The sequence below is a fragment of the Melospiza melodia genome, chromosome 1, assembly GCF_035770615.1.
Source record: "Melospiza melodia melodia isolate bMelMel2 chromosome 1, bMelMel2.pri, whole genome shotgun sequence".
NCBI classification, from domain to species: Eukaryota; Metazoa; Chordata; class Aves; order Passeriformes; family Passerellidae; genus Melospiza; species Melospiza melodia.
Window position 1 is genome coordinate 10,366,104 of NC_086194.1, and position 26,963 is coordinate 10,393,066.

The following is a 26,963-nucleotide window of genomic DNA, read 5'->3' on the forward strand; positions in this document are numbered from 1 at the left end:
GTCTGTGCAGGAAACACAGCGTATCTCTGCACAGAAACGGTGTTTAAAAGTTTTTCAGTGGTAACTCTCTGGAGATTTCCATGAGACAACTGCTAGAGAGGTAAGATGTATACTTGAGGGGGTAGAAGACACAGTAGGCAAGTGAGCTGAAGGGACCAGAAGCAGGATCACAGTTGACTTTGCACAATCCAGTGCACCTGCTGTTCTCCATAGTGTCAGCCACTCACAGCTTTATTCAAGCCAATTCTCTCCTCCTTCTCTACTCCTTCCTACCCTTCTACCAGTCTGCATTGTGGTTCACACCCTCACACCAGTCTCCTGACTTTAGTGAGCTGGCTCAGGCAACTAAAATACATCTGAAGGACAGGAAATTGGGCTTTTCTTATGGTGTTTAATATCCTGCCAGCTCATGTCCCTTAGCCAGCTTCCTCCAGCAGCAGAAGTTTCAAAACTGGTTTAAGAGAGACAACAGCATTGAATGGGAAGGCACAGGGAGAAAAGAGTAAGGTACTGTGGAAACACCAACTGTGATGGCCCTTAAAACATCCCAAAATCTAAAATCACTGAGAAAAAATGTAAGTTGTAGCAAATTTTAAGTATGCTGAGTAGCAATGAAAATCATTCACTTCATAAGCAACAAGAATAATTCTTAACAAATGTTATTCTAACAGTAGCTGTGCATGAGCCTTTACCCAGGTGTTCCACAAACCTGACAGTCCCACATGTTCTAGATGCATTCTGTACATTCCACATGACCACTTTGTTTATTTCCAGCCATTTCACTGGACTCATTATGGCTGCAAGCACTCCTTTTTGAGACTAATTTTCATTAGGACTTATAATTTTGAAAGTCCCATATAGGCAGTTTTCCAAAGGGAGACAATATTAAGTGAAATTCAACCTTATAAAAAATTAATCAAACTACAGGACAGAACCAATCTATAAAGTGAGCAGAAGGAGAGTAGTACTCAAGTCATCAAGTGGAAGGCAAAACTGTGAATCTGAAAATGAGAGCTTTGGAAGAGCTGCCCATTTTTCCTGGAAGACATCCTGTTTTGCAGCCATTGTTCTTTTTGGAACATTAGTATTTTTATGTGTTTCCCTTATTGGGAGGGTTTTGGCTTTTATTAAGAGAAAACGGTTGGGTTAGGACACACCCTCAATTCTGAGTGTGCCACTGAACAAGCTTCTGAAAATTACCCATTTACAGTACAACTATAAGCCATATAAACTTCTATAACTGAACAGCAAATCAAAATAACTGTGCACTGATTCATGCTAAAAGTAAAATGATAGCTAAAACTTTGAGAATCAATCTGGTAAATATACATAATGTTAATATAGTGAGAAAATGCAAAAAATCTCACAAATCCTGACTGTTAATCCAGTGCCACCTTCTCTCTAGCACTGACACTCAGAGATTTAAAAGACCACTTCAAACATTAGAATGCACATATTTCCCTCCTTTGAAATGTCCTACATATTTGGATTTATAAAATAAGCTGATGAAACTTTTAGCACCTTCCTCACAATAACAACAAAATACAGTATAGAGAAAGTTTCATAAGATGTAAGAACTCTTGGAAGATCAAAAACTTTATGTATTACTCAGAAATATGAGACTGGTAAGCTCATAGGCCATGTTGCCTTTTATAGTCATTAAGTCCAGCAAACAGATGATACAGAGCAAGAGGAATTGTTGCCAGTTACTTTAGACTGGAAAATATGAGAACAAAATCTAATGCCAGCTGCCAGCTAATTCCTCTTCTCTTCTAACAAAAATATTTAAGAAAGGCTTTCTTTGGCTGCAGCCATTTGCTCTCTAGTAAGAGAACAGAATTTGGTTCTTGCTATAATAAGGTTTATTTTACATTTTTCTACAGAGGTTAGAAAAATAAACACTGAGAAAACACACTGTGGTGGGGAGAGGAGTCTGTTTGGAGAAAGCTGAACAGCCATGGATAACTGTCAAAGTAATGGCCTATCTTAGATTATTTTAACCATTCACCCTTAGGTTTGCTCAGACCTTGACCACTACCTTAGTTTTTAAATGAACGGAGGGTGAAAACCACTTTCAGCATTTTTGTAACTGAATACTTTTGGGGAGGGCTTGACTTTTTAGTCCAAGCTGATACTCTGCTCTACCTTCCATCCTTTTTTTGTCCTATTAATAAAGTGTCAGGGGTAGGACAAAAGACAAAATTACTACGGACAAAGTATTTCCCAAAGTTCACAAACTGACCCCAAATGAGGGGTGTTTCACTTGACATGTTTTCAGTTACTTTTCTCAGGTGCAAATTGTCCTAGTTAAGCAGTTTGCAGATGTATCACACTTAGAGAAGAGTGGGCACAGCTACCAGAGTTCAAATCTACTGGAGAAGGCTCTGGGACAACCAGAAGTGAAAGGTTTGGATATCTCCTACCAGAGCAGGATGCTGGGGAGGAGAGCAGTGCCAGGAGCTGCTTCTAAGGATTCCTGGGGCTGATCTCTCCTCCTGCCACTGCCAGCTTTCCCATCTCTCCCCCAGAAGGCACCAACAGGAGCATCTGCAGGAGGGACCCCAGGGCAGTGCAGATATTCTGGGTCAGGTCATGGCTCCAGCACTGAGTGTGTCAGGATGGCTTTGCAGAAGGACTGTACAAAACAGAGCTGAGAGACAACACAACACATCTAGACAATGAAGAAATGCTATTCCTGTAGGGCAAAAAGAGGCAGCACCTCTGTCCACACAGCTCCACTTTTCTCCCTGCTCCTCTAAACCAGAATGTTTGCATTTAACTTGTTTATTGGATGGACCCTGGAATGAGCTGGGGACTGTACTGTGTATGGAAGTTGTTTAGGAGAGGATTACATAGCAAAATTATATCAGAGAATATGCTAACAATTACATAGTGCAAACCAGCACAAGACAGCATTCAATCCTTTTCAGGGCCATGCTTACTTTGTTAGGATAAACATGAAGATTAACAGTTGTCCTACAGTCATGGCTCAGCCACAGATTAAAAATGAAGTGAAACTTAAGCAGACATCTCCTTGTGTTTAGGCTCATTTCAAAGAAATCTGTGGAAATCCAAATTTAGTTCATCCCAATGTAGTTTCTCAACTATTTCCAAATAAGAGCAATGATGTTTTACCAGTTTTGCATGAACTAATTCACTTTTACAAAAACACTGACTAAATCAGGTACAAAATATTTCCAAATTCTTGCATATTTTACTGAGATTTAAGTCTCCATTCCTTCTACCCAAGCACACATGGTTTCTTTAGACAGATGAAACAAGTCACACAAACACACAAGTGACGTAAGTTTTTTCTAGGCCACACATAAACATCTAAAACCAAACCTATTTTTCAACATGGTAGCAAAAATTTATCATGGGACATTTGTTCAAAAGAACTGTATCACAAAAATGTATGTTGTTACTTCACAAGAAAGTAACAACATACCTCCTAAAGCTGTTGAGGAGGTATGTATCTCACGCCCCCAAGCCTAGATAACTTTTCAGAGTTTCAGACTGCTGATGAAACCAAGATGATCACTTTGTGATGCTTCCAAGTGTTTAAACCCATGCACTTGCAATCTGTGACCTGCCAGTCTGAAACTGTTAAACCTTGACACAGGAAGTTTTAATGTTTAATTAGAACATCTTCAAGGAAAGCGTCCAATGGAAAATACACTTTCAAGTAAGAGATGGAAACAATTAATTTCTTTAAAGAAGTCTATGGAGCATAAGAATTTCCACGTTGCTCACATTTTCTGTTAGGCTCTTAGGGAGACTTATTTAGCACCAAACTTCAAATTGCTGCAAGTGCCTCACACACACATACACAACATCAAAGAATTTTCCACCAGCCAAGTGCAATATGTATTATGTTATCCTTTATACTTTTATAAAAAAAGATTTGGTGAAGTGCTGTGCCTAAAACTGAAAGTATTTGAGGGCTGGTCTCTTGTTTACACATGCCAGTTTGGCTGTATCATTTTCATACCAGCCAGACCTTGCTGGCTCACCTTTGTTTCACTGTTATTCCTGCCCAAACAGGCACTTCGGCCTATGACCTTCTCTCTGCTTTCCACTTTTGCTGCTATCATGATTATTTTGAATTCCAATTCCATCTCACTATGTGCTTCATGGTAAATGTAATAGAACGTCACTGGCAAATGTAATAGAAATTGCCACTTGCTATCTAGGAAAAAACTTCACAGTAGGGTAATTTCCCATTTTAATTTGTGCTAACACCAGCATTGGTTTTCTTAACAACCTTGCACAGATTTTGGGAATTTTTAAGTTAGACCTACAGAATATCATGAGAACAGTAACAAAAGCTTTTTTACAACCAATCTAGATGGCATCTGTTATCTTTCCTTACCCATAGGACTTGTAAGAAAAGTTTGACAGCTTTCACAAAACACACTTCCAAATTCCAAGGTAATTATTATCCATCTTGAATCCTGCTAGCATTCATATAATTTTTCCAGTCCTTATTTGTCAAAGTTCAAGCAAACAGTGATTTCCCAAACTCTTTCCTTTTGCTGCTTAATTCTTGCTCCATCATTTTTAACTACCATCATCAGCACTCTAAAAAAAGTGGAAAGGGAGGTAAAAGTGCTTACAGGTTTCCTAAGGAAAAAAAGGGATAGTGCTCCAATTAGGGGCATGTCTCCAATTAGTGGTTCCAGGATAACCCTCATGGTGCCATGAATCTGTGAAAGGAGAAGAAAAAAAAAAACAGTGAAATTTACTTTTAAGTTTTAAATAAATTTATTTGCTGGCAAATAAAGTTCACACGTCTAATTCATTAAATTATTGTTTACGGGAAAACTTTATATATGTATATATTAAAATTCTTTCTTCATATGTCATCCAAATCCCAAAAAATTCATACAAGCATTTAACAATTGTGCTTAAAAATTCATTACATTCATCAGTATCATGCAGGGTCATGTTGGTGGTATTTTTTTAAATTGTAGATTATTTCTACAGCTCCACGTAAACAAATGTGACACAAGAAGCACAGTGCCACCACAGATACCAGAGCAGAATCAGGTAAATGCTTACAGGTCTGTCAAGACACACATGTAAAAGAGCTAATTCTGCTCCTTAGGGAGAGATCTGTTATCAGGAAGTTCAGGAAATCTCAGAAACAATATCAGAAGATAAGGCTACTAAGAGTAATTGCATCAGTAATTCTATCTGATGCTTAGATACTACATGAAATAAAGTTTTAAGCTCTGTGCTGCCTTTATAAACTGATACATCACTTAAACATCAGCTTGATATGAAATTATCTGCAGCTCTTCCTGTAGTAAATGTTACATATTTGTTCTACATATTAAAGGAATTTTTTTCTTATGTTAAGTCATACAACTGAAATTCTAATGCAGTATCAATACTATTCAAATGAGAAAAAAAATAAGCTAGAAAACTACACAATTACTGTTCATTTCTTATAGATTATTTAATCAGAAAATAGTGATTTAGTGATATGAAAATCAAAAGAAAAAAAACTGAATTTCACCTGTATGCTTTTCACACCAGCTCTGCAGAAGTATCTCTTGATCTCCAAATCAATTTCACAGTTTCCAACAAAACTAAACCAAAAAAGAAAGTACACATTTCACTTTTATGACCTAAATTGCAATAAACTGTTAGTTCTGTTTTGCAGTGTCATGACGACATATTTTGTTTCCCAGTATATGCACAAAAAATGCATGTTAAAATATTAGAACATAAAACAATGCCAGTTTGCTTAAACATCCCTTTCAAAACATCATTGTCATCAAAATCACTCAAATTAATACCTAGGTTTGCTACCATCTCCAGAAGGATGCCTAATAGGAAACAAGCCAGAGGCCCTACTTTTGGGAAAAAATGGACACAGAACTCATACTCCATTTCAGGAAAGCTCTCCACAGATCTCATTGATAGTAAATGCACCCAAATCCACTCTCATCTAACATAATCATGAGAAGCACTAGACAGAGATGGTAGTTATGCTAAAAATGAAACTTGTCTGAAATATTCATAGACTTGCAAAGCCAGTTGTGTTTAGAATTTCAATAAGCAGGGCATGCTGAGCTGAATGATCTTCTAAGCAAGTTCTAAGCCAAAAACAGTTGAGCCCTTTCTGAAGGGAGAGAAGGCAGGAAGCAAATTAGAGAGTATATTAAAAATCATGCATATTTTTCCTTGAACTGTTCTTGCATCCCATTTTTGGGGATGAAAGGTCAAGTGATTGAAATTTTCCAGATGCTGCCCTGTATTTCAGATTTGTCAAAGTTGGTAAAAAGAAGTCCCATCTATTTTTCCCATATTACAAGGCTACAAGATTATTCACACACAACTCAGGCTTGGATTTATAACTGCTTTCCCTCAACCATATACCAGCAGAGCTGAGCAACTTTTCCCAAGTTCTGGTACTGCTGTGAGACACATTGGTTCTGAAAACAAACTAATTTTGAGACCCAACAAGGAATTCAGGAAGAAAGCTTGAAACTCTGATTTAGCATGGAATTGTTCAATGATTCTGTAGAATGAGAGCTAAAAGCAAAACCCAGCAGTTGAGTACCATCATCTCTCCAGGTAGGGAGAGATGAGCTGGACTAGGACACTCTCTAAGAAGATAGAGGCTGTAACAGAAGCAAAAATGAAATCTGAAAAGCTTTCTGAACAGACTGCCCAGGTAAAGAAAATGGAAGAAGGAGCCAAGAGGGATGGAGATGAGCCAGATTAAAGCCAGACACTGCTGAAAGGAGGGGGAAATTGTTCCCTCTGCAGCGCATCCTGTTCCAGGTTCTGCAGCAGAGCCCAGGTTTCTGCACATTCGTTCCTCAGACCTGGCCTGTACAGTGTTAGCTGTGTTTGGGAGTATGAAGTAATCTTATTACAAAAATGTTTGGGGAATTGTGAACAAATGGAATTGCTCTCTTCATTGGCTATTCCAGGCTCAAGTCAATATAGAATAAATTACTTTTACAGTAAGAGCAGAACAGCAGGATTGCTGTTCCCTTCTCCTGAGCCTGAGGGGCACAAAGAACTACCAAAGGAAAAAAACAAGGTGAGAGCTGCTGCATTCCACATATCCATTATCCAAATCATCTGTATCCTCCTCTGCTCTGAGTGTGGTGGTGCTGTCTTTGGGATTCCAACAAATGCAATTCTTATCAATCCCTTAAACAGAAATAAACAATAGTACCAAGACTTTCCTGTAAACATCCACCATTGGAATTTATTTTCAATTATTCAAAAGAAAAGACTTTGCAGAATCTTTTTTGTTTAATGGCTAGTTTGGAGAACTGGAAGACAACAACATGATGGGGTCTATGTCAAAGGAAGGTGACAGTTGCTTTCCTTGGAAAGAATGTAGTGTGACTGTACAGTTTAAAAATAGGTATGTAACTTTTAATACACAATTTTAAACGATGTAATTTCTATTTTTAATCTATCTAACTATATATAGAGATAGTAGAGATATATATAAATACACTCCCACACATATATATATATATATAATTGCATAACAACATGACACAGAGAAGCAAGGTCAATTAAAACCTGCAACTGAAACCTCAATCTCAGCACTCTGCAGCACCAGAACTATTTGTGTTATGAAGACTGGGAAGCAATATGCTTGTTTGAAAATCCATAACAACATGATGACAAACTGAAGTAAAAATAGTAACAAACTGCATTTGAGGGGACTAAGTCAACAACATTTAACTTTATAATAAAGCTAAATATGGTTTTATCCCCCAAGATATTTGGCTGGGTCCATTAACAGCTGATGCCTACACAATTCCACTGTAACACACCATACAACTTGAAAGCTCATTTAGTAAGCAAATTCCATACATTCAGATCATAACATCCCAGAAATATTTATGATCCCTTTAAGGTACAGAACACTGAGGTAGATCACAGTTTAATGAGGACACTCTTGTAAGAATATTAACAGCAGCTGTACTGAATCAAAAGAGAAGCGTGATGTACTGCATGTGGTCACTGTAGCCCATGGGAGATACCCAGAATAAAAAGAAGAAAAAAGAAGATGTTATAGCAAAAATATTTCCTATATTACAGTGATATGTGGCTCTGTATACTGGACTATCTAAATTGTTTTTAGAAAGTCTTTATTTCCTATTTTTACATTTGTCCTCTGCCAGCATAATGTAGTGAGTCTCCCCATTCAAGTATTCCACGTTTGAAAAAATTTGCCATGTGTTTTAATCTGCAGCCTAAAACTCTTTCAGTGCATCAATTTTTTGTGTCATGAGAAATTGAAAGAACTCAGGCTATTAACAACTACTTCAATCTCTCCATCTTCTTGCTTTCTTTGCTACAGTTAACATTTGAATGTTAACTGGCTTTAACTTGTTTTCTGTTGATCCATAACCTTTACCCAAGTATTTACTACATTCACACACTTTAGCAAATGTAAGATTTCTTATTAACAATTTCTCTAGATTTTATCTTCATTTGCTTAAGTGGTTGAAATTTTTCCCTTGCCCATATTTGTCATCAAGAACTAGACTTTTAAACTGTAATGAGTTTTAATAATTTTTTTAAACATAAACTCCAAATTAAGGGAAAGGCAAAGCATTCCCTTCACAAATATGGTTCTCAAACTGAACCTTTAAATACATTCTCCAGTGCTTTGTGGATTAGTTATTCAAGCTACTTAGAGTGAAGTTCTTAATTGGATCCTGAGTGATGCACAAAATGTGCTCCAAAGAGTTCTGAAAAATACTCTGAAGCAGTGATCATAATGCACTCATTATCTTTGCAGAAACAATAAAAACTAAACCAAAACACACTCCTTTTGCAATTTAAATTAAAAGCAGACAAAAAAAAAAAAAAACCTCAAGGATGATGCAAAAAAATACTCTTGAGTTTTGGAGACACATTGAAACTTTTAAATGCACTATGGAAGGTCCAAAGCAAATGCACACACCCCACCACAAACAACTGACAGCAGAAAGGGCTAAAAGAAGCCACAATAGTGGAACTGCAGGATAAAAGGGGATTCTTAAAAGAATTAATGTACTTTAAACTGAAAAAAACATAAATAAAATCTTTCCTTCCTTCCCTCACCACACACCCCACAGGGCTTGGCTTCCTACAACTATTCTTATGAATGTTTAGAGAGATTGTTTGAGAGGTCCTGCTCAACTGTATTTAGAGAATCAAGGGTTTATAGAAGCTCCTAATTTTAAACTTAGAAATAAATTGAAGTTATAACAAACTAATTTAACTGGATATTAAAATCTAGAGGGATAAATACTCCAAAGGATGGACTTTTCTCCAGCAGTGAGACTGCTCTTTATAATCCTGCAAAACTGCAATAGAAGACATAATTTAAAGTTGGTATCTGTATTTAACTCTGTATCTAAATGTATCAAGAGGCACCTATTCTTCCTGTTAGGACTGAGACAATCCCAGTGATAAGACTCTCAGAGGACATATAAATCAAGCTACTAAAAAGCAAACAACATTCAAACAGTAACAACTGCTACAGGGGGCCAGGGGGGCTCTCTGTTTTAACTTGCATACTAAAAGCCTTTGAAAAAGAGCCCTTTCTGAATGAGGTGACAAGGACAAGTCTTAAATATGAAACAGGACTCCTTTGATGATGGTTTTGTCTAAGCCTTAATTCCTAGAAGCTGTGATAGCCACTCCAGAGCTCTCGTTTCCATTTACTTCCTGGAAGCCTGTGCCACCTGCATTAGGGACAGGATGCTGGGCTCAACAGGCACCCAACTGACCCAGCACAATTATTGTTATTTAAACCACTTCAAGGAATTTATTTCAGCCTTTTAGACTGGATTCTATTGCAGCTGTCTACCACTCATCTAAGCAGATTGCAAGATAATGCAATAAGACAGATTTCCTTCAGGTCTGTGTAACAGGACATTATTCCTGAAATTTTTGTACAAACCTACTGGCCTTTTCACTTTTATCTGCTTCATGAGGATGAGCAGAAATGAAAAAAAAAAAGCAAAACTAGATTTACTCTGTCTTCCTGTGAATAGTTCTGCCTTAAAGGGAAGAAGTGGTTTTGGAACAGAAAGAGCTTCTTAAAAACAATTTCTATGGACTGTTTGGTCAGATTAGATTGTTTTCCTGAGGGCTTATCTCTGAAGAGGTGAGGCTGCTCTCCCAGCTGCTGTCAGAAGTGGCAACAAAGAGAAAACTGCAGGAAGTATCTCCATTAGGACTAACACATTCACCCAGTGCAATAAGCTCTCAAGAGCCAATCCTGCTGTACTTTGTCCAGCAACACCAATCCCTGGTTTGAACAGCTGTCTTTTCCCTACAGAAATAAAGTGATTCAATTCAATACAGGCTGGGCTCTGCTCACAAATGCAGCCCCCAGCTGCTCTGGAACCCAGGGAAGGAGACAGCAGCCTTTTCTCTCATCACTCTGGGGCCTGCCCAGCTCTGCCAAAGCAGCAAAGGCTTCAGCATAGCTGAGCTTTACACAAATAATTCAAATTTAAGAATAACCACGTTCAAATTTTGGAGGTGCCTCTGAAGCTGAGATGCCTGATGACCCTCCTGGCTGCTGCAGGGAAGCAGTGAGGAGCACAGAAGGCTGTTCCTTGCTGGACTGTCAGTGACTGACAAATTTGGCCTTTCCATAACCCACAAACAGGCAAAAGTAGCCACAGTAACACAGACCTAAGATGATCAAATGCAAAAACATTGCTGGGTTCACTGACTGAACTTCCAAAAACCTCTGCAACTGCAGATTGTGCTGAGAATGACTTGGGTAAATGTAGGGTAGACCTACTGAGTAACCTATATAAAAGGAGTCATGATGAAATAGCAAAGAAAGCTGAAGCAATGGAGCAGTGTCGTTTTGGCATTTTATAACACACAGATTTACTCTGGTAAAGTAAACACAATTTCTTCTGTACCTATCACTATTTTTCCTAATACTACGCTTATAAAATAATAAGTAACTGAGAAAAGTCAAATACCCAAAATCTTAGATTTCAGACTACATGTAATGGCAAAGTATTAATACATCAAAGAAAAAGTCAAAGATAGTGCTTTATCTTTGGAAAGTATTTTTTTATTAACGAACATGACTTTAATGATGAAACCACACAGAGCTGATATTCCATCTCCCTCAGATAAAAGCTGTTTACAGCATGCATCTTCTTCCTCCAGTCATAGACAATTAGAACTAACTATATTTGCATATATAGAACTAACTATATTTGCATAATGAAGCAATTCTCCTTTCAGGCCAATGTAACTGCCAAATCAAACAATGTGCAAATTATAGAGGAGGGACCCCATAGTAATATATTAATAAAGTTTACCTGATTTGAAGGTCCAAAATGATCTGCCTTTTGTCCACATTTTCAGTGTACACTTTTACACCATTTATCCTCAGAGGCTGGAACAATGAAGCAAGTAAAAGTTGGATTCTTCTACAGAAGTACATTAAACTCTTAACTTTGAATTAAAGGTGAATATAGACATATTCATGTCTGAAGTTAAGAACTTACTATAAACATTAAAAGGTGTGAAGTAAGACTATCACAATTTAGTCCAAACTCTTATTTCAAGGGTAAAAATTACCTCGCTGGGATCCAGTTAACCACAATCCTTCCAGAATTACCCTGGGTATGGACCACTAAACTTCAAGATTTAAAAAATATTTAATATCAAGCTTTCTCTCTCCCCTGCATAAATATCTGATTTCTCTGTAGAGGTGTCTAACATTCCCAAAGCATTCTTTTCTGTGTAACTACAACAACAAGCTAAATTTAGCTCACAAAAAATTGCCTTAAGTGGAATTTAGTGAGAATAGATGGAAAAGAATCTGTAATTCCCATAAAAGTTGTGTCAACCACTCTGTGCTGTCTCTCTAAATCATTGTTCAGTCTCTCCCCTCTCTCCCTCACACAGAATTAACACATATCAATCACACACTCAAGCCTCAAATATTCATCAAACACTAGGCAGGAGAGGATGACTAACAACCTCACATTTGAGTTTTTCCTTCCTTGAAAAATTTTCATATTTCTATTTACACCTTTTTGATAATTTCTGTAAAATCAAAATCTCACTGCTGTGTTGGGGCTGTGCAGTTCAACCAACTCAATCAAGGCTGCAATATAAAGTAAGAATAGCTCTTTGTCATGTCCAAGGTTACTCAATTCAGCTGCAGAACCACAAAGAGGTCTGGGAGCTAATCTAAAAACTTACTTAAAAGGAATGCTTCAGTCTATAATACAAATATATCTAGGGCAGAACAGAGGCCCCATGTGCAAGGTTTTACAATTTAATAAATAATAAACCAAACACACAAAAGGTGGAGTAAAGCATAATGAACTTTAACCTACATGAAATAGTCACAAAGAGAGGAAAAACAATTCCCCTCTATCACACCTGAAAATTAATTTTAGGTTTCCTAACATTTGAGGGTGGGGTGTGGGGGTGTTGATTTTTAAATCCTTATTTGAAATTCAATTTATGACAAGCAATAGAAACACAAAAGACAACTTCAAACAAAAGCTGTTGAACTGCATCTCAAAGCAGTAAAGCTCTGGTTAACGTAGGGATGATTGAGTTGTGCTGAAGTTGCTGCAAGCAGAGGGGATCATTCTCAGCTTGCACTGGTCAAAGAGGCTCTCCTGCAGGCATGAGACCCCTTCTTTCATGGGCTGGAACAGAAGACAAGTATCTGTATGCCCCTTTATACTGTGATTTGTGCAGCCCTTGAGAAGCCAGGCCAGCAGCCTTGTCACTGACCCCACACATAACATGATCAGAAGTGCATCTGTGACAAGAGAACTGCACTTGGACCCTCTGCCAAAAGGATAATGGTCCCTGCTCACTAACATGCTCACATGAACAATATTAAAATTACACTGCTGTGAGCTCTTCATGTGACCAGGCATTGCTACACTGAGTCATCTCCAAATTCTCAGTCAAGTTTGTGAAGCATAGATCCCAGGAAATGCAATAAAGCCTCTGCTAAAAAACCCACACATTTTTTATTTTAATGTAACAACAGAAATCAGAGTCAGGCTTACGACCAAGTGTCACAGAGAAATATTTCTGTGCAGATTTGAACAGGCTACATGAAAATGTTGTGTAAAAGAGGGTCTCTTAAAAAACCTCCCCAGACACTGACCTGATGACCAATATCAATCTTTGTAAAGCTGAAGGTACTGAGGTGGTTGTTTGCTCCTCTCACTGCTGGCTCTATGGTTTCTCGGAAGAGTTTCTCAATGAATTGACAAATAAAAGGCCACATCTGTTTTACAGTCTAAAGAGAAAAAAAAAATCTGCATGGAAGTACAGTTCTAAAATACACGAATAAGTTATAAATGTAAAAATCAGAACTTCACTGCATCTGAATTTTCTATCTGAAAATTCTATATTGCTTTTTTTCTTACTATTTTCTCATTAATTCATGTTCTTCTATGCTCTTTGAATGAAAGATATTTTTTAAAAAGTAAGCTACATAGATTTATGTCTTAGATTATCACACACACAAATCAAAACTGCAAATTTCACTTATTTTTAGATTGTAGGTCAGGAACCTACAGTAACTGGAAAGTATCCCAGACAAGTAGAAAATTAAAGATTGTGTTTACAGCTGCTATGACTTCTATGCAATTATAGCTCTCATTACTGTTATGCCACTTTAAATCATTCATGAAACTCACATTTTCAGGACCATGAAACTAAATTTAATCTTTCTTGTGACTAACTGGATCAACAACCAGAGACTTGAAGTGTATAAAGCATGAAGTCAAAACTATTCTCTTCTCAGATTCTTGCCTCATCTTTTATTCTCATCTCAGCCCTCCCTCCTGCCCCTTCCCATTTAGGTGCAATGCTTCTCCTTACCTTGTTGAGCCATTCTGCTCTCTCTGTGTCTGGAAAATGCACCTAAAAAAAACCAAAAACACAAAACAAAAAATTAATACAAATACAAAACACTTTGTAGTTAATTGCGTCCAGTCATTTATAATGCCAGAAAGCTTAGGGATCTCTCTAGACAGTGGACAACATATTGAGCAGTCAACAATCCTGACAAGAGAATTAAAATACAAGCAAATTAAAATACAAATTCATTTATGAACTAAATAAATATATGCTTGGGCTTGTTTCTAGTAGCAGCACCTGGAATAAAGTAATGCTGTAACACCATGGACAAACTAAAAAACCAGCACAGCCAACCCAGCTTGTGTCAGCCAATATTAACACGACACACACGACTGCCAGAGTCCCGACTGCACTTCTACTTCCTTTCATTCATGCCAAATCTTCTTCAATGGCAATAAATCATGGCTATACATATTTAATCAGTGAAGTTGAAGCTCAGGAATATGGATTTAAGTCTGGCCAAAAGTCCTTTGAAAGACATTTCTAGTGATTTCTTTCTTTAAACAACTGCAGAAACCAGTCAGAGACAGAGTGATAGTTTATATACAGGGCAGAAAGTGCCCATGGCAATAGGAAAACATCAATTAAATGCTGGATGAACAGACACAGTTTTCCAGACATAGGAGAGCACAGGTGGTAGCTTTACCTTTTACAAATACACACACCAGAAAAGCCCCAAACAAAAATCCCCTCCACACAAAAATAAAGCCCTGAATAAGCAGAGCTAACAAGACTTTCCTTAGAAACTCACAGGCTGTAGAACAAGATGCAGATCACACTTCCCAAACACAAAGAGCCTTTGAACACACTAAAAAACTGTGACCTACATATGGTGACTTTTGTGAAGCAGTGTCTCTACTGAACTGAACTGCCAAGTCTTAATCTCTTCATAGCATAACAGATTGCACCACGGCCTCAACAGCAGTTATTTTTATTATGCATATCCCAGATGTGAGGAGTCAGTGAAAGAACTACTCTAAACCGTATTTTCAACAAGATGAATTTGAAAGCAAGGCCCATTAATGACTTCTTTCAGTTTTTATTCACTTCTTGCATTAATAATCAGCACTAACATATTCTTCATATACTCAATCTACCCTCAGAGCAGTCCTTATTTTCATCTAAACCCCCAAACTTTTGCTATATAGGTTTTGCTATGCTGCCCATCAGCAGCATAATAAACAGTGTCAGAGTTATCTCTCCAGTCTGTTTATTTTTCAACAATCCCAGGTCAATAACAAAGGTAAGCCCCATGTTTCTACAGATACCTAGAGAATTACAAATGCTGCTGTCTTCCGCTGTCAAGAAAGGTTCTCAGCATTTTTTTCAAGTATATCACATCTCTCAAAAGCTTTACAAGTGATACTAAAGTCCAGTGATCTGTTTGACTGAGAAAAAATATCATCATTTATTTTACTAAAGTTAAAAGAATAGAATTATTAATAGCAGATGGAACAATTTGGAAACGATGTAATTTTATTTGCTTAGAATTAATTTCCTAGAAAATTATGGTGGGTAGAATGTCATGACTCTGAACTTAAGAGGCTTGGGGATGGTGTCCACTTTTTGAAAACAAAAAATACTTTTTTTTTTTTTTTACTTTTGCAACACAAGCAGTTACAAGTATGTGCATGAACTTAGAGCTGAACAGAGTTTACACTCAGTTTTTGTCTTGTAGGGTTCTCATGTTGCTTCCAATGGTAAAGAAGTTAAACGAACAGAAAGAATGAACACTGTTAACCCCAACACTAATAAATAACACTTAGATCTTTCCTTTAAATATTTGCCTCTGAGTCTGGAAACAGAAAAATGCCAATTCTCAGCAATGACTTGTGCATGATGCTGGATCAACATGCTTCCTTCTGATTTAGGAGGAGATCAGTGATGTTCAGTTTCACAGGGTGAGAGCTGCACAGCTGTTCCACACAGGGGACACCAAAGTAATCCAAGAGGAAATGCTCAGCAGCCTGCTACACCACTTAGACAAGCACAAGTCTCTGAGGCTGGAAGGGATCTACCCAGTGGTACTGGGGCAGCTGGCAGAAGAGCTCCCAGAGCCACTTCCCCATCATTTACCAGCAGTCCTGACGAACTGGGGAGGTCCCAGGTGACTGGAGGTCAGCAAATGTAACCCCATCCATCCACAAGGGCCTGGGAAACTACAGGCCTGTCACCCTGACCTTGGTGCCAGCAAAGGCCGTGGAGCTGATCTCCTGTTATTACAGCATGACTTAGTGGATGAGGGAAAGGCTGTCAATGTGCTGACCTGGACTTCAGTGAAGCCTGACACGTTTTCCCAGAGCATTCTCCTGCAGAAACTGGATGGTCATGGCTTGGATCAGTGTAAATCAGCTGGGTAAAAATCTGGCTGCATGGCCAGGCCCAGGGAGAGTGGGGGGAATGGAGCTACATCCATGGCTGTAACTCTGGCCAGTCACAAGTGTGTTCCACAGGGCTCAGTGCTGGGGACACTCCTGTTTACTGCCATTATCAATGATCTGTGTGAAGGCATTGACAGCACCCTCAGTCTTGGTGACACCAAGTTGGGTGAGAGTGTTGATCTGCTGGAGGGCAGGAAGGGTCTGCAGAGGGATCTGGATAGGCTGGACTGATGGACAAAGACCAGAGGTTTGAGGTTCAACAAGGCCAAGTGCTGGGTCCTGCATTGGGGTCACAACAACCCCAGGCAGGGCTACAGGCTGGGGACAGAGTGGCTGGAAAGTGGCCCTGGGGAAAGGACCTGGGGGTGCTGGTTGACAGCAGCTGAACATGAGCCAGGTGTGCCCAGGTGGCCAAGAAAGCCAAAGGCATCCTGGCCTGAATCAGAAATGGTGTGGCCAGCAGGACCAGGGCACTGATTGTCCCCCTGTCCTGGGCACTGGTGAGGCTGCACCTGGAATCCTGTGTTCAGTTTTGGGCCCCTCAATACAAGAAGGACATTGAGGTGCTGGAGCATGTCCAGAGAAGGACAGTGGAGCTGGAAATGGTCAAGACTTAGCTGGGGCACTTGATGGAGCTGGAGTTGCTTAGCCTGGAGAAAAGGAAACTCAGAGGAGACCTTCTTGTTCCCTACAATTATCTGAAAGGAGGTTGTAGCCACATGAGAGTCACTCTCTTCTCCCATGTGAAAAAGAGAAGATAAGAGGAAATAGCCTCAAGTTGCACCAGGGAGGTTTAAAATGCATTTAAGAAAAATCTTCTTTCATGGAAAGAGTTGTTAAGCATTGGAACAGGCTGCCTAAGGAGGTAGTAGAGTCACCAGTGCTGGATGTATTGCAGCTGTGGCATTTAGGGTCAGTGTTTAGTGGTAGATCTGGCAGTGTCAGACTAATAGATGGACTTGATGATCTTAGAGGTCTTTTCCTGAATTCTATGATTCTACAGGCATTGCAATGAACAGCAACAAAGTAAAATAAATAGAAACAACAAATTAACATACAGATGAGGAAAGGAAAAGAATATTCATGGAAATACCAAAAGCAAACCTGTTTGCTGTGAGTAATGCAAGATATAACAGTTGTCATGTTCACGATTCATTTTTAGTCTTCTGTACAAGTATCCAGTTGACATTCAACAGAAAAGGCACACTAGACTTGAGAGAGGCTTCCTGCTCTAAATATAACCTCAGCCCAGATGAAATTCACCTTCCTCCAAAGGGTGATCCAACTTCCCAGCCTCAGAGTATAGACTTCTGAAGGCACAGGCCACATCCCCTGCACCATGCACACAGCTGACAGCAATGAGGAAAAGAGGAAGCATCTCTCTTGCACCTATCAAGCACTCTTCACATTCAGTCCCAATTTATGCAGAAACACTTGAGACAGTTTGGGAAACAAAAAAGAGGCCACAGATACTCAAATCTACCCATATATGCTAATTTATTAATTTTTTATTTTATCTACTCTGCAGTCTTCATTAGGACCTTGCTTAACAGGACAGGACTCTTAATATTTCCACAGATTTAATAATTCCTTGTCCTTTGGTGTGCCACACCTATCATGCTCCTACAGTTACATGAGTTGGCACTAAGCCTGCTCCTCATTTATGTAAGCCTAGTTTACTCCTGCAGTTGCATGTGATAATAGGCAACAAATAATACAGTATCTTCCATTCCTGTTTCTCATCTCTTTTCCATTCTTGCTTTTCTGCTTGCTCACTCCTATTTTAATATAGTTCAGTTTGGTGCCTGTTCTGACACTCAAAACAGAAAGCAGAGAACCTTTTTCTTCAAGACTCTGAAATTTTCACTCAAGCCAACCTTGAATCAAAAGCTGGGCTTTGCTTAATCCTTAGATGCTCCAAACCCAGGCTGTCTGAAAACAAAGAATAAAATATTTATCCATCTACCAATCCCATATGTTTTCAGCCTGCTATATGAGACTGCAATACTAGTGGCAAAATTATTTTTTGCTCTAAGACTTTTTGACTTCAAATACAATTCTATGCATAGACAACAGGAAAAAGCCTGAGGGATAGAAGTTGGTACACTGGATCAGTCAGGACTGACACAAGAACATTGAAGCAACTGCACAGACATTTTTATGGCCAGAAGCAAGAATCAGACTAAGTGATGTGCAAAATCTGTTAATTCTTTTATAAAAATCTATTGACAAGCACGACAGAAAGAGACAGAAGTCAAGATTTCAGCTAAGACAGTTAATGACTAAAAGCATTTCCCTCTTGGCTTCTGTTGTTAAATTACTCATGCAGGTTTGGCAAGTAGCGTCATTTCAACCACTTGGTGTAGCAATTCATTATTCAAAGCAAAGTATAACAAGAGAGAACTGATGGAATAAATGCCCCAATGACCACATTCAACTCCAAAAACATCATAATATTTCATGTTCCAGGAAAGTTCTATTATTAAATGTTATCTTGCAAAATATTTGGAAGTGCTCAAAAGATGCATTTCTGTACAATTAAAAAGACACTATCCGGCTTTCTCACACAACTGCTTGTGCTTAGCTCTAAATAACTTTCATATTTACTTTCTACTTCTGATCTGCACTTTCAAAAACTCAATTCAGAACACAGTATTTTTTGTAATGATCAATAAATGAGCAGAAAAAGCCCAAGGAATGTAGTTCTATTGTCCTAGAAGACAGTAAAAGAAAAAAAGGACAAAAAAAACCACACTTACAATAACAGTAAAACCAGCAGAAACATTTCTTATTATTTTATTTTTCAAACTCTCTTCATACTGGCTAAATTGACTCAGTTTTCTGGCCAGACTATCATCTGCATCTTTCCAAGAAAACAAGGCAAGACACAGAATAGTAACTATTACACTCAAATGCCATGGACTAAGGATTGGTGGGAAATTCTGAAGAGTCAAATAGCAACCAGCAAATAACATGAAATGAGGTTCAAAGTGCAAATAATATTAATGCCTTAAATATATTTTTTCATTCACATAAAGGAAGTTTCACTTATCTACATAAATGTCCTTAAAAGCAAGCATTGACAAGAAATTCAGAAGGAAAGACATGACAATACCCCTCTGTAAGTAATGTTGAATTGTTCTCAACACAGTCACAGGTACTAATAATCTACTTTAAAACATAAATTTCATAATAGTTGTTACTATTCACTGATACCCTCATTGTAAAACATTTTTCTTTTAAAAATTATCTTTTTTTTTTTCTCCATCCTTAAAGGTATTTATGAGACAACCCTAGTTAAATGTAACATTTATTTGATGATTATGATTAACACATAGGCTCTAAATATTATCTACATAATTCAACCAAAAATCTGAGGACCTACACTGAAAGTACAAAACTACAGGTATTGACCAGAGTTCCAAAAACTGAAAATTTAATTTGCTACAAACCAACCACGTTTCATGAATTGTGTATTACAGCAATGGAAGAAATGGAAGCAATAAAAGCAGATTATATTTAAAGGGAAAAAACTCCAGCAACAATAAATAAAAAACCCCAAACAAAATCCCCCAAAATTTTGAGTTTCTTCCATTTTACATTCAAAGATTAAAAGTAAGAATTCAAATGCTCTCAGACACATTTGAGATTCTTGGGGTGCTCTCCATAGGTTCAGGAGTTGGCCTCAACAATCCTGATGAGTCACTTCCACACACTGTAGAATATTCTACATAAAACATAATGCACTATGATAGCTATGTTTAACAGATACTTATCTGAGTCAGCATTACTTTACTTAAGCTTAGTTCCTTCCCTTTGCACTGATCATTTGTTGTTCCAGATGTAAATCTTAAAGAAACTATACCAGTCACTTTAAGGTCACACAGTATAACCAAGTTTCTTTATATAGTTACAAAGCAGCAAAATATTCTTGAGCACTTTTCCAGCTATTTCACAAATATCTCTTCTAGTAGATGCTGATCCCTTCTGCTTATTTTGGAAAGCTAAAATTACATATAAAAATCCTCCATCCTCCTCTCTAGCAAAAGTACATTTGTCTTGTTTAAATGTAAAAACGTATGAGGGTATCACAGTAAGTTTTCATAGTCTCTTCATACATAATCTGTGGGTAGGGAGAGACCATACCACAGAAGGAGATTCAGGACAGAAGCCCAAATTAGGTGCTCTAAAACCTTCTGAATGTACAGCATAAGCAGTTATTTAACCATTAAGCCTAAAGCCAGTGGTGTGGCAAAAAACCAAAACACACTAAAATTAAATTTTCCTTTGAATTATAGCTGACAGTTTGTCTAAACTCACTGCACATGTAAGTCAAAAAGGCCAGACAAAGTAAATAAAAGAAGAAGCCCAGCACAGATAGAATAAATCATGTCATATAGTGATATTCAAGCTCAATTTAACAGCTATTCACTCCAGTGTTTTCCAGTTGGCAAAGCAGGCTGGCCTAAGGACATGTTAGGTAAAATAGAGCTGAGCAGGGCTAATAGCTTAATCCCATGTATTCCAGCCAGCAATCCCCTCTCAGTCTCTGAAGCAACAAGGAGCAGCAGTAGGTGAATGATTTGCTCCCTTCCACTTTTGCCACTTGCCACAGCCTGGAGAGGCTCCTCCTCACAGCCAGGCTGAAGGGAGGACCCCTCCTTTCTGACAGGAGCTAAAGAAGGGGACTGGGAGGGAAAGCCAGGCTCTGTCACTTCAGTGATTCACCTCTGGGGTTAACTGAGCAATTCTCCCAGCTTCCAGCAATACCAGAAATACCCTGGCTCTCTCTTCTTCTAAGGAAATCCCACAAAATATTTACTGTTGCAGAACTGCAGGATGCAGTATTTCTGAAAGGAAAGGTTAAATTCTAATAGTGAGGGTACCTTAGAAATCCTGCAGGCCCTCGTTACTAAACCAACAATCAACTGTTAGTCACATTACTTCTGCTAATCAGATTCAGTTTCTGTTTAGCATGCCTTGGGATGGATTTTGTGTTCGCAGTTTTAAAATGATCAGCCTTTGCACAGCAAAATTCATGCTCAGGACTACAAATGTGGTGTGTTTGCAAGTTTGAGATTAAGCCAAGACTCTCAAAACAGTTTCCCTGAGAATCATTACAGATGAGCTGCATGTGCCCCATCTTTCAACAGAAACTTCTGCAAGGTGCAGAAGCAGACTGAATATAGAAAATCAGTTTTGTCAAGCACACTATTTATGTCCATAGGACACTTCACAGAATTCCAGCTAGAAAGAGCCACATAAATCAGTATCAAGTAACCTAAAAGTGTTACAAAATAAGCAGCAGAGGTTTTGACAATAATGGCCCATAAACAAACAAAGAAAAAAAAAGTTTTAAAAAAGTCAAACATAAGAGAATTAAGGGTAGAGGAAAAAATAAAATGACTCCCCTCCACACAGAGAGTACACACGGAGAGTAAGATATAAAGGAGGTGGGAAAGGAGCCTAAAATTTTTGCCATGCCTCTATGATCATGATAAAACCTCACAGTAAAACAGAAATAATGGAAAAAGTGGAAACATACTTAAATGAAAGAAACAGCTGTAATACCAAGCAAGGTTAAGGACTGCATTTATTTATAAACTGGAACATAAGCCATTTAAGTGCTTGGACAATACATTGGAAAACAAAATAAACCTTTATGTAAGAAGCAATTACATGGCCTTTGAGTCAGATTTGCACCTATAAGACAAGAGTGGCTTTAGAAACACATACTTGGTACCCCACCAAATGTTCCCAAAACACTGTACCAGCACAAACTCTGTCACCCCACGTGAGCTGCCTCTATCAGTTCAAGTCCTGTGAGGTGCCACAGTGAATTGCAGACAGCTGTTCAGCACGAGTTTAACAGGGTGATCTCTGTATCCCCCCCGACCCTGAGCTATCTGCTTCAGGCACTGTGAGCACTAGGGTGGAAAGTAATTTCTTCAACAACACAGCAATTAAAGACAAAACACGCTGGTGCTTGGAGAAATTGAAACAAACAGCTTTTCAACACCTCCAGGGTTCAATGGTAACACAGGAAAGCTGCTACAATAGAATTCATACACCTCAAGTAACAAAACTGACATTCTTTGTAAGGTATAGAAATTTTTATTTCCTTACAACCTTCCTTGTTATCTTTGTTCCTCTTCCCTTTCTTAAAGGTCTAAAGAAAAGCCTAACATACAGAGTAGTTCAAACCTGGAATAAACAGGACATTTCAGCATCCTGGTATGGCCTGAAGGACATTATTTCTTAATATACATTCATAAGTACCATATCTGGGGGACAAGGAAAACAACTAGCAGCATACAGGCTGTGTCTTGTAAAGTCAGGCTAAACCAGACCTTCCCAAAACGCTGCCAAGAGCCACCACTGCCCATACACACACCCACTGAACCTCACTAGAGCCCAAACTCCACAGAGGGATCCCATATCCAACCTGTCTGCTGTGCTAAAATTAACACATGCCATTAATTCAAACTATAAAATGCCTTTTTTTACATTTTATCAATAGCCAGAAATGTATCTGTATTTCTCATTTAAATAATAAAAATATGCTACTTTGCTAAGATTATTTTTAAAATATATTATATATTAAATACAAATACAGGACTGTAATTGAGAGTGTTGTCTCTCTGTTTTCCTTCTCATTGCAGAATTCATTGGAACAGCATTTGGAAAATCAGCAATCCTCCAATTTCTGCTAGCAGCCCATCAAAAGCCTAATCAGCTTATAGCTGAGGATTCAAAATCCATCCTTATGCAGCCCTGCAACACCACCAGAATATTCTCACCTGGATATTCTCCCCAATTTCTATGGCAAAAAATGTCTTTGGCAATGCAAAATAATGCTAATATTTGAAAAATATTAACCCTGCCTAAAAAGAGGCTCCAGAGCTCTGATATGACTGAAAAGGCAGCCCAGAACTAAGTGCTGCAATTCAGAAGTGAAGGATGCTGAGCCATTTCAAAGCACAGCAGTTTCATTTTTTTTATGCACATCTTTCACTTCAACATCTATTAAATATGTTTCACTCAGTGGCAGTGTGACTTGTCAAAAGCTGCATTACTTTTCAGCAATTCAACTCACCAATACCAAAACTAGATACAATTTGCCTAAGTGCTGCTATTTTTGCAGAGATGGAGCAAGCATGCCATAATAGAAAGTTACCCAGAGACCTCCTACTTAGCAGCAGCTTGCTCTAACAAAATCCTCTGGGATAGGCATTAGAAGCAGCTGCTCTGGAAGAATGACAGAACAGAAGTCTGCTAGTAAGGGAACTGGAAAATCCTGCTTCTAGCCTCACACTCAGCCTCTGCAGCCCCAGCTGTAGGCAAGAGCTCCAGCCTAGAAATTAAAAACCAATCATCATTAGCTTCCAGAAGCAACCAGGCTTAATCACCTCACAAACAACATGAAACAAAAATCTCCTTCTCCACCAGTAAAGGTCAGAGTTTCCTTCCAAATAGGTGGAAGTACATTGGCATGGTTTTCTCTGCTATCTGGGTGCAGAATCTACCCTAAACACAGCACAGGATGTCTGTCAGAGGAACCACATGGGTTTGCTTTGCTCAGCTGTTACCTCTTTCAGAACAGAAAGCTTGAAGCTTTTAGTCCCCTACTACAGATTCACCTTCTAATTCACAGCCTAATTTCAGAGTTATCCTCAAGTACTTGTATATTACTAATATTATAGCCTAGCTCAGGCTTCAATATAGAGATTACATCAACTCTGTAGCCAAACTGCTTTATTTTCACTGCAGTTTAATATCTTGTAATTTTTCCTGGATTGCCATGCTCACATTTGTTTTTCTCTTTCCACCTCAAAAAGAACAAAGGCAAGTTTTCAGTGCTTAGTCTGGAGTGAGACAGGACAGTAAAAATAATAATAAAGGAGTAGAAGGCGTATGAGGGGAATAGGTTGCAGGAACCTTTTAATGGTTTCCAGTTCTGAGGGACTGACATGCAGAACCTCTGACAGCAGACTGATAACCTAACACAGGAGGAGACATTTTTCACATGTAGCACACCTCTTGAGCACATCTTGAAGTGAAGAAACATAGGAGTTTAGGTTTAACATTTTACCTGTTTACTATGCACATTTACAAAAGTTTTTGTCTATATCACTTCCTCATTCAGAAGACCAGAAGCCAACATGAACTCTTAGGACAACAGGATGCCCCTTTTCCAATCTCACCTCTATAAGCATTTACAGCAGTAACAATTACAATTGTATTTTATAAATGCTGATGTCCAACAGAGGGCCAGGACAAGCACAGTTAAAAAAAAATAGTAGCATAAGACTCTATACAAGCAAAATATCAAAAACTGGATTTATACTGACCATAGTCTTGCTCTCACAGCCTGTTACAGAGAAGTAGTGCAACCAAGGTTTACAAAATGAAACATTTAATGTTTCATAAGCCTGCATTAGCACATCTCCAAATTCCCACAAGCATTGCAATTACTGAAAGCAAAGACCCAGATTTTAAATGTTTAAACTGCTAAAAGGCATAGGATGAACCACAGCTCTCAGGACTCACCAAATTTTACTGCTTAAAAAAGTCTTGCAGAGTACTCTTTTTTGACATTATTGACTTTACCCTTGTATTCCCAGGAGTAATTTAATTTCTTCTTCTCCTTCTACAAATAAAGTCTTAACACCTTGAAATTCAAGCTTTTGCTTTTTAAAATAAAATTATTAAAGCATTAGCACGATATTTTCAATTTGCCACATTTCAAAAACATGACCTCTTTTGTACTTTCAAGTCTCTATAACAAATTCCTTTTCAATTCCCTTGAGAATCCAGGCATATTCCCACCCCACTGCATGCCAGAGTGTCTTATTCTCTTGACAGTCAACAGAAGACAAATTTTCCTCTCTGGACTGCTAAACATTAGCTTTCAAAACAGCTTATACAACCAGTGTCACAGCACAGCTCACTATTCTTTGAACTGTCTACAGCTGTGAAAAGAAGTGCTGGGCTCTGCACCAATTGCCAGCCAGCCTTGTTGCTGGTATCTACAATAAAACATTGAAGGTTTCTTCACCTTTTACTCCACTGACCTGCTGCCCCATTCCCTGAGCCTGCAGTCAGCTCTGACCCAGAGACTGATTCCTGCAGCAGGGAGAGCTCATTCCTTCAGCACTCACTGGGTTGCACAGTTCATCTCCCTAAGGGAGCCAGGCAGGTGTTCTGTGAGAGCTAAAATGGGCATCAGCTTTCAGAAATGGCAGGTGTTAAGAAGCCGTGATCACCTCCTGCTAGACTCCTCTTTCTCAGGCAGATTAAATCTTCTTCCCTGACTTTAGCCTGAAACATCTCCATGATGAAGCCCTACCTTCTATTCTTTCTAATGTAATCTATAATTCACAAGACATTTGAAACAAATCTATGTGATCTATGACAAGTATAATTAGCTTTGAATTTGTTGGGAATAAGCAAACTGCAAATTTGTATTTGAAAATACAAAAGAGCAAAATGGAGAACTTGGATTTTTATTTTTTTGGTGGTATCCAAAAAAATGCAGCATCATGACATAAAAATTCAAGCTAGGTTAACCTAGAAGTCCTAAGAAGTCAAACAAGTCTGTAGAATACACTCAGTAGTTAATGCTTGTTTTGACTGACTCTGACCCAACAGCAGCAAAGATGTTTAACTTCTACATACTGCACTGAATCCAGTATTATCCAGCTAGAGCTTATTCTTAATGTTAAAACACTTTTGAAATATAATCAGAAATCATGTAAGATATAACAGGCATTTAAAACTCCCTGTTTCATTTCTAGTCAAAACACTAGAAACCCACTATGTAAAATTCAGAGAGTATAAAGAATGCAGAGCAATAGACCAGGAGTTCTGTGCAACCTGTAAATAATCAGAGATTAGCCGTCTCTGAAACTATAAAAACTCTGCTGACAAAGTAACAGAAAGCAGAGCATTCCAATAAAGTGAAAGCAAAAAGAGCTGCAGTGTTTAAATCAGGTCTCAGTTAATGCAGTGACAAATGGAGGGGAGGAAAGCCCCAGTTAACCTGACAGCACCAGGCATCAGATGACAAACTTACATGTGTAACTCCTGGCTCTTTCATTCAAGCCTTTAACCAAATTCTTATACCAGGTTCACATACAAAGCTCAGTATTTCTAATAACTAAGTAGATGCTAAAATTTTTAAGGTTTATAAGATTTGTTCTCCTTTCTCTCTAGAACAATTTTGTCCCCTTCAATGGGCTGTGTATCAGCACCCCTCAACAGTGTGTATAGCACTGTTCTGTAACAGAACTATTGCCATTTCACTGGCAACATATTACATTGCAAATTCTGCACTAAGCAAGATCAAACATTCAGCTAACACAGCAATCAGAAGTGATGTCCAAGGAAAAATCAAAACTAAAAGAGTACTATGGAGTTATCCTTCCCTGAATGCCCTCTCAGCTTGTGCAAAGGATGGCTGTAACCCTTAGCAGCTGCTGGCATCCTCCAGCACCCCTTCTGCCTTGAGGCATGCTTAGCCCCTACCAAAGAAAACAAGCAAAAAGAACCCACAAGCAATTCCATTTAATGAATACTCTTCAGGTAAGTATACTTAAAAGTTTTAGTGCAGCCCTTAACCTCATACAGATTCATACTGAAAATACAAGACCAACAAAATATGTAATT

The 26,963-nt window shown here is 38.3% G+C and overlaps 1 protein-coding gene across 4 annotated transcripts in view; it reads right to left on the minus strand.

Moving 5' to 3' along the window:
* Nucleotides 1-26,963, minus strand: part of ESYT2 (extended synaptotagmin 2) — an 80,319-nt gene that overhangs the window by 36,316 nt on the left and 17,040 nt on the right. For all 4 annotated transcript variants that reach the window (XM_063183317.1, XM_063183270.1, XM_063183217.1 and 1 more), the window contains exons 2-6: nucleotides 13,876-13,917; nucleotides 13,154-13,288; nucleotides 11,331-11,407; nucleotides 5,522-5,594; nucleotides 4,617-4,706 (exon numbers count right to left, since the gene is read on the minus strand). In XM_063183317.1, the coding sequence (XP_063039387.1) occupies nucleotides 4,617-4,706; nucleotides 5,522-5,594; nucleotides 11,331-11,407; nucleotides 13,154-13,288; nucleotides 13,876-13,917 (417 nt within the window). The remainder of the gene's footprint in view (nucleotides 1-4,616; nucleotides 4,707-5,521; nucleotides 5,595-11,330; nucleotides 11,408-13,153; nucleotides 13,289-13,875; nucleotides 13,918-26,963) is intronic.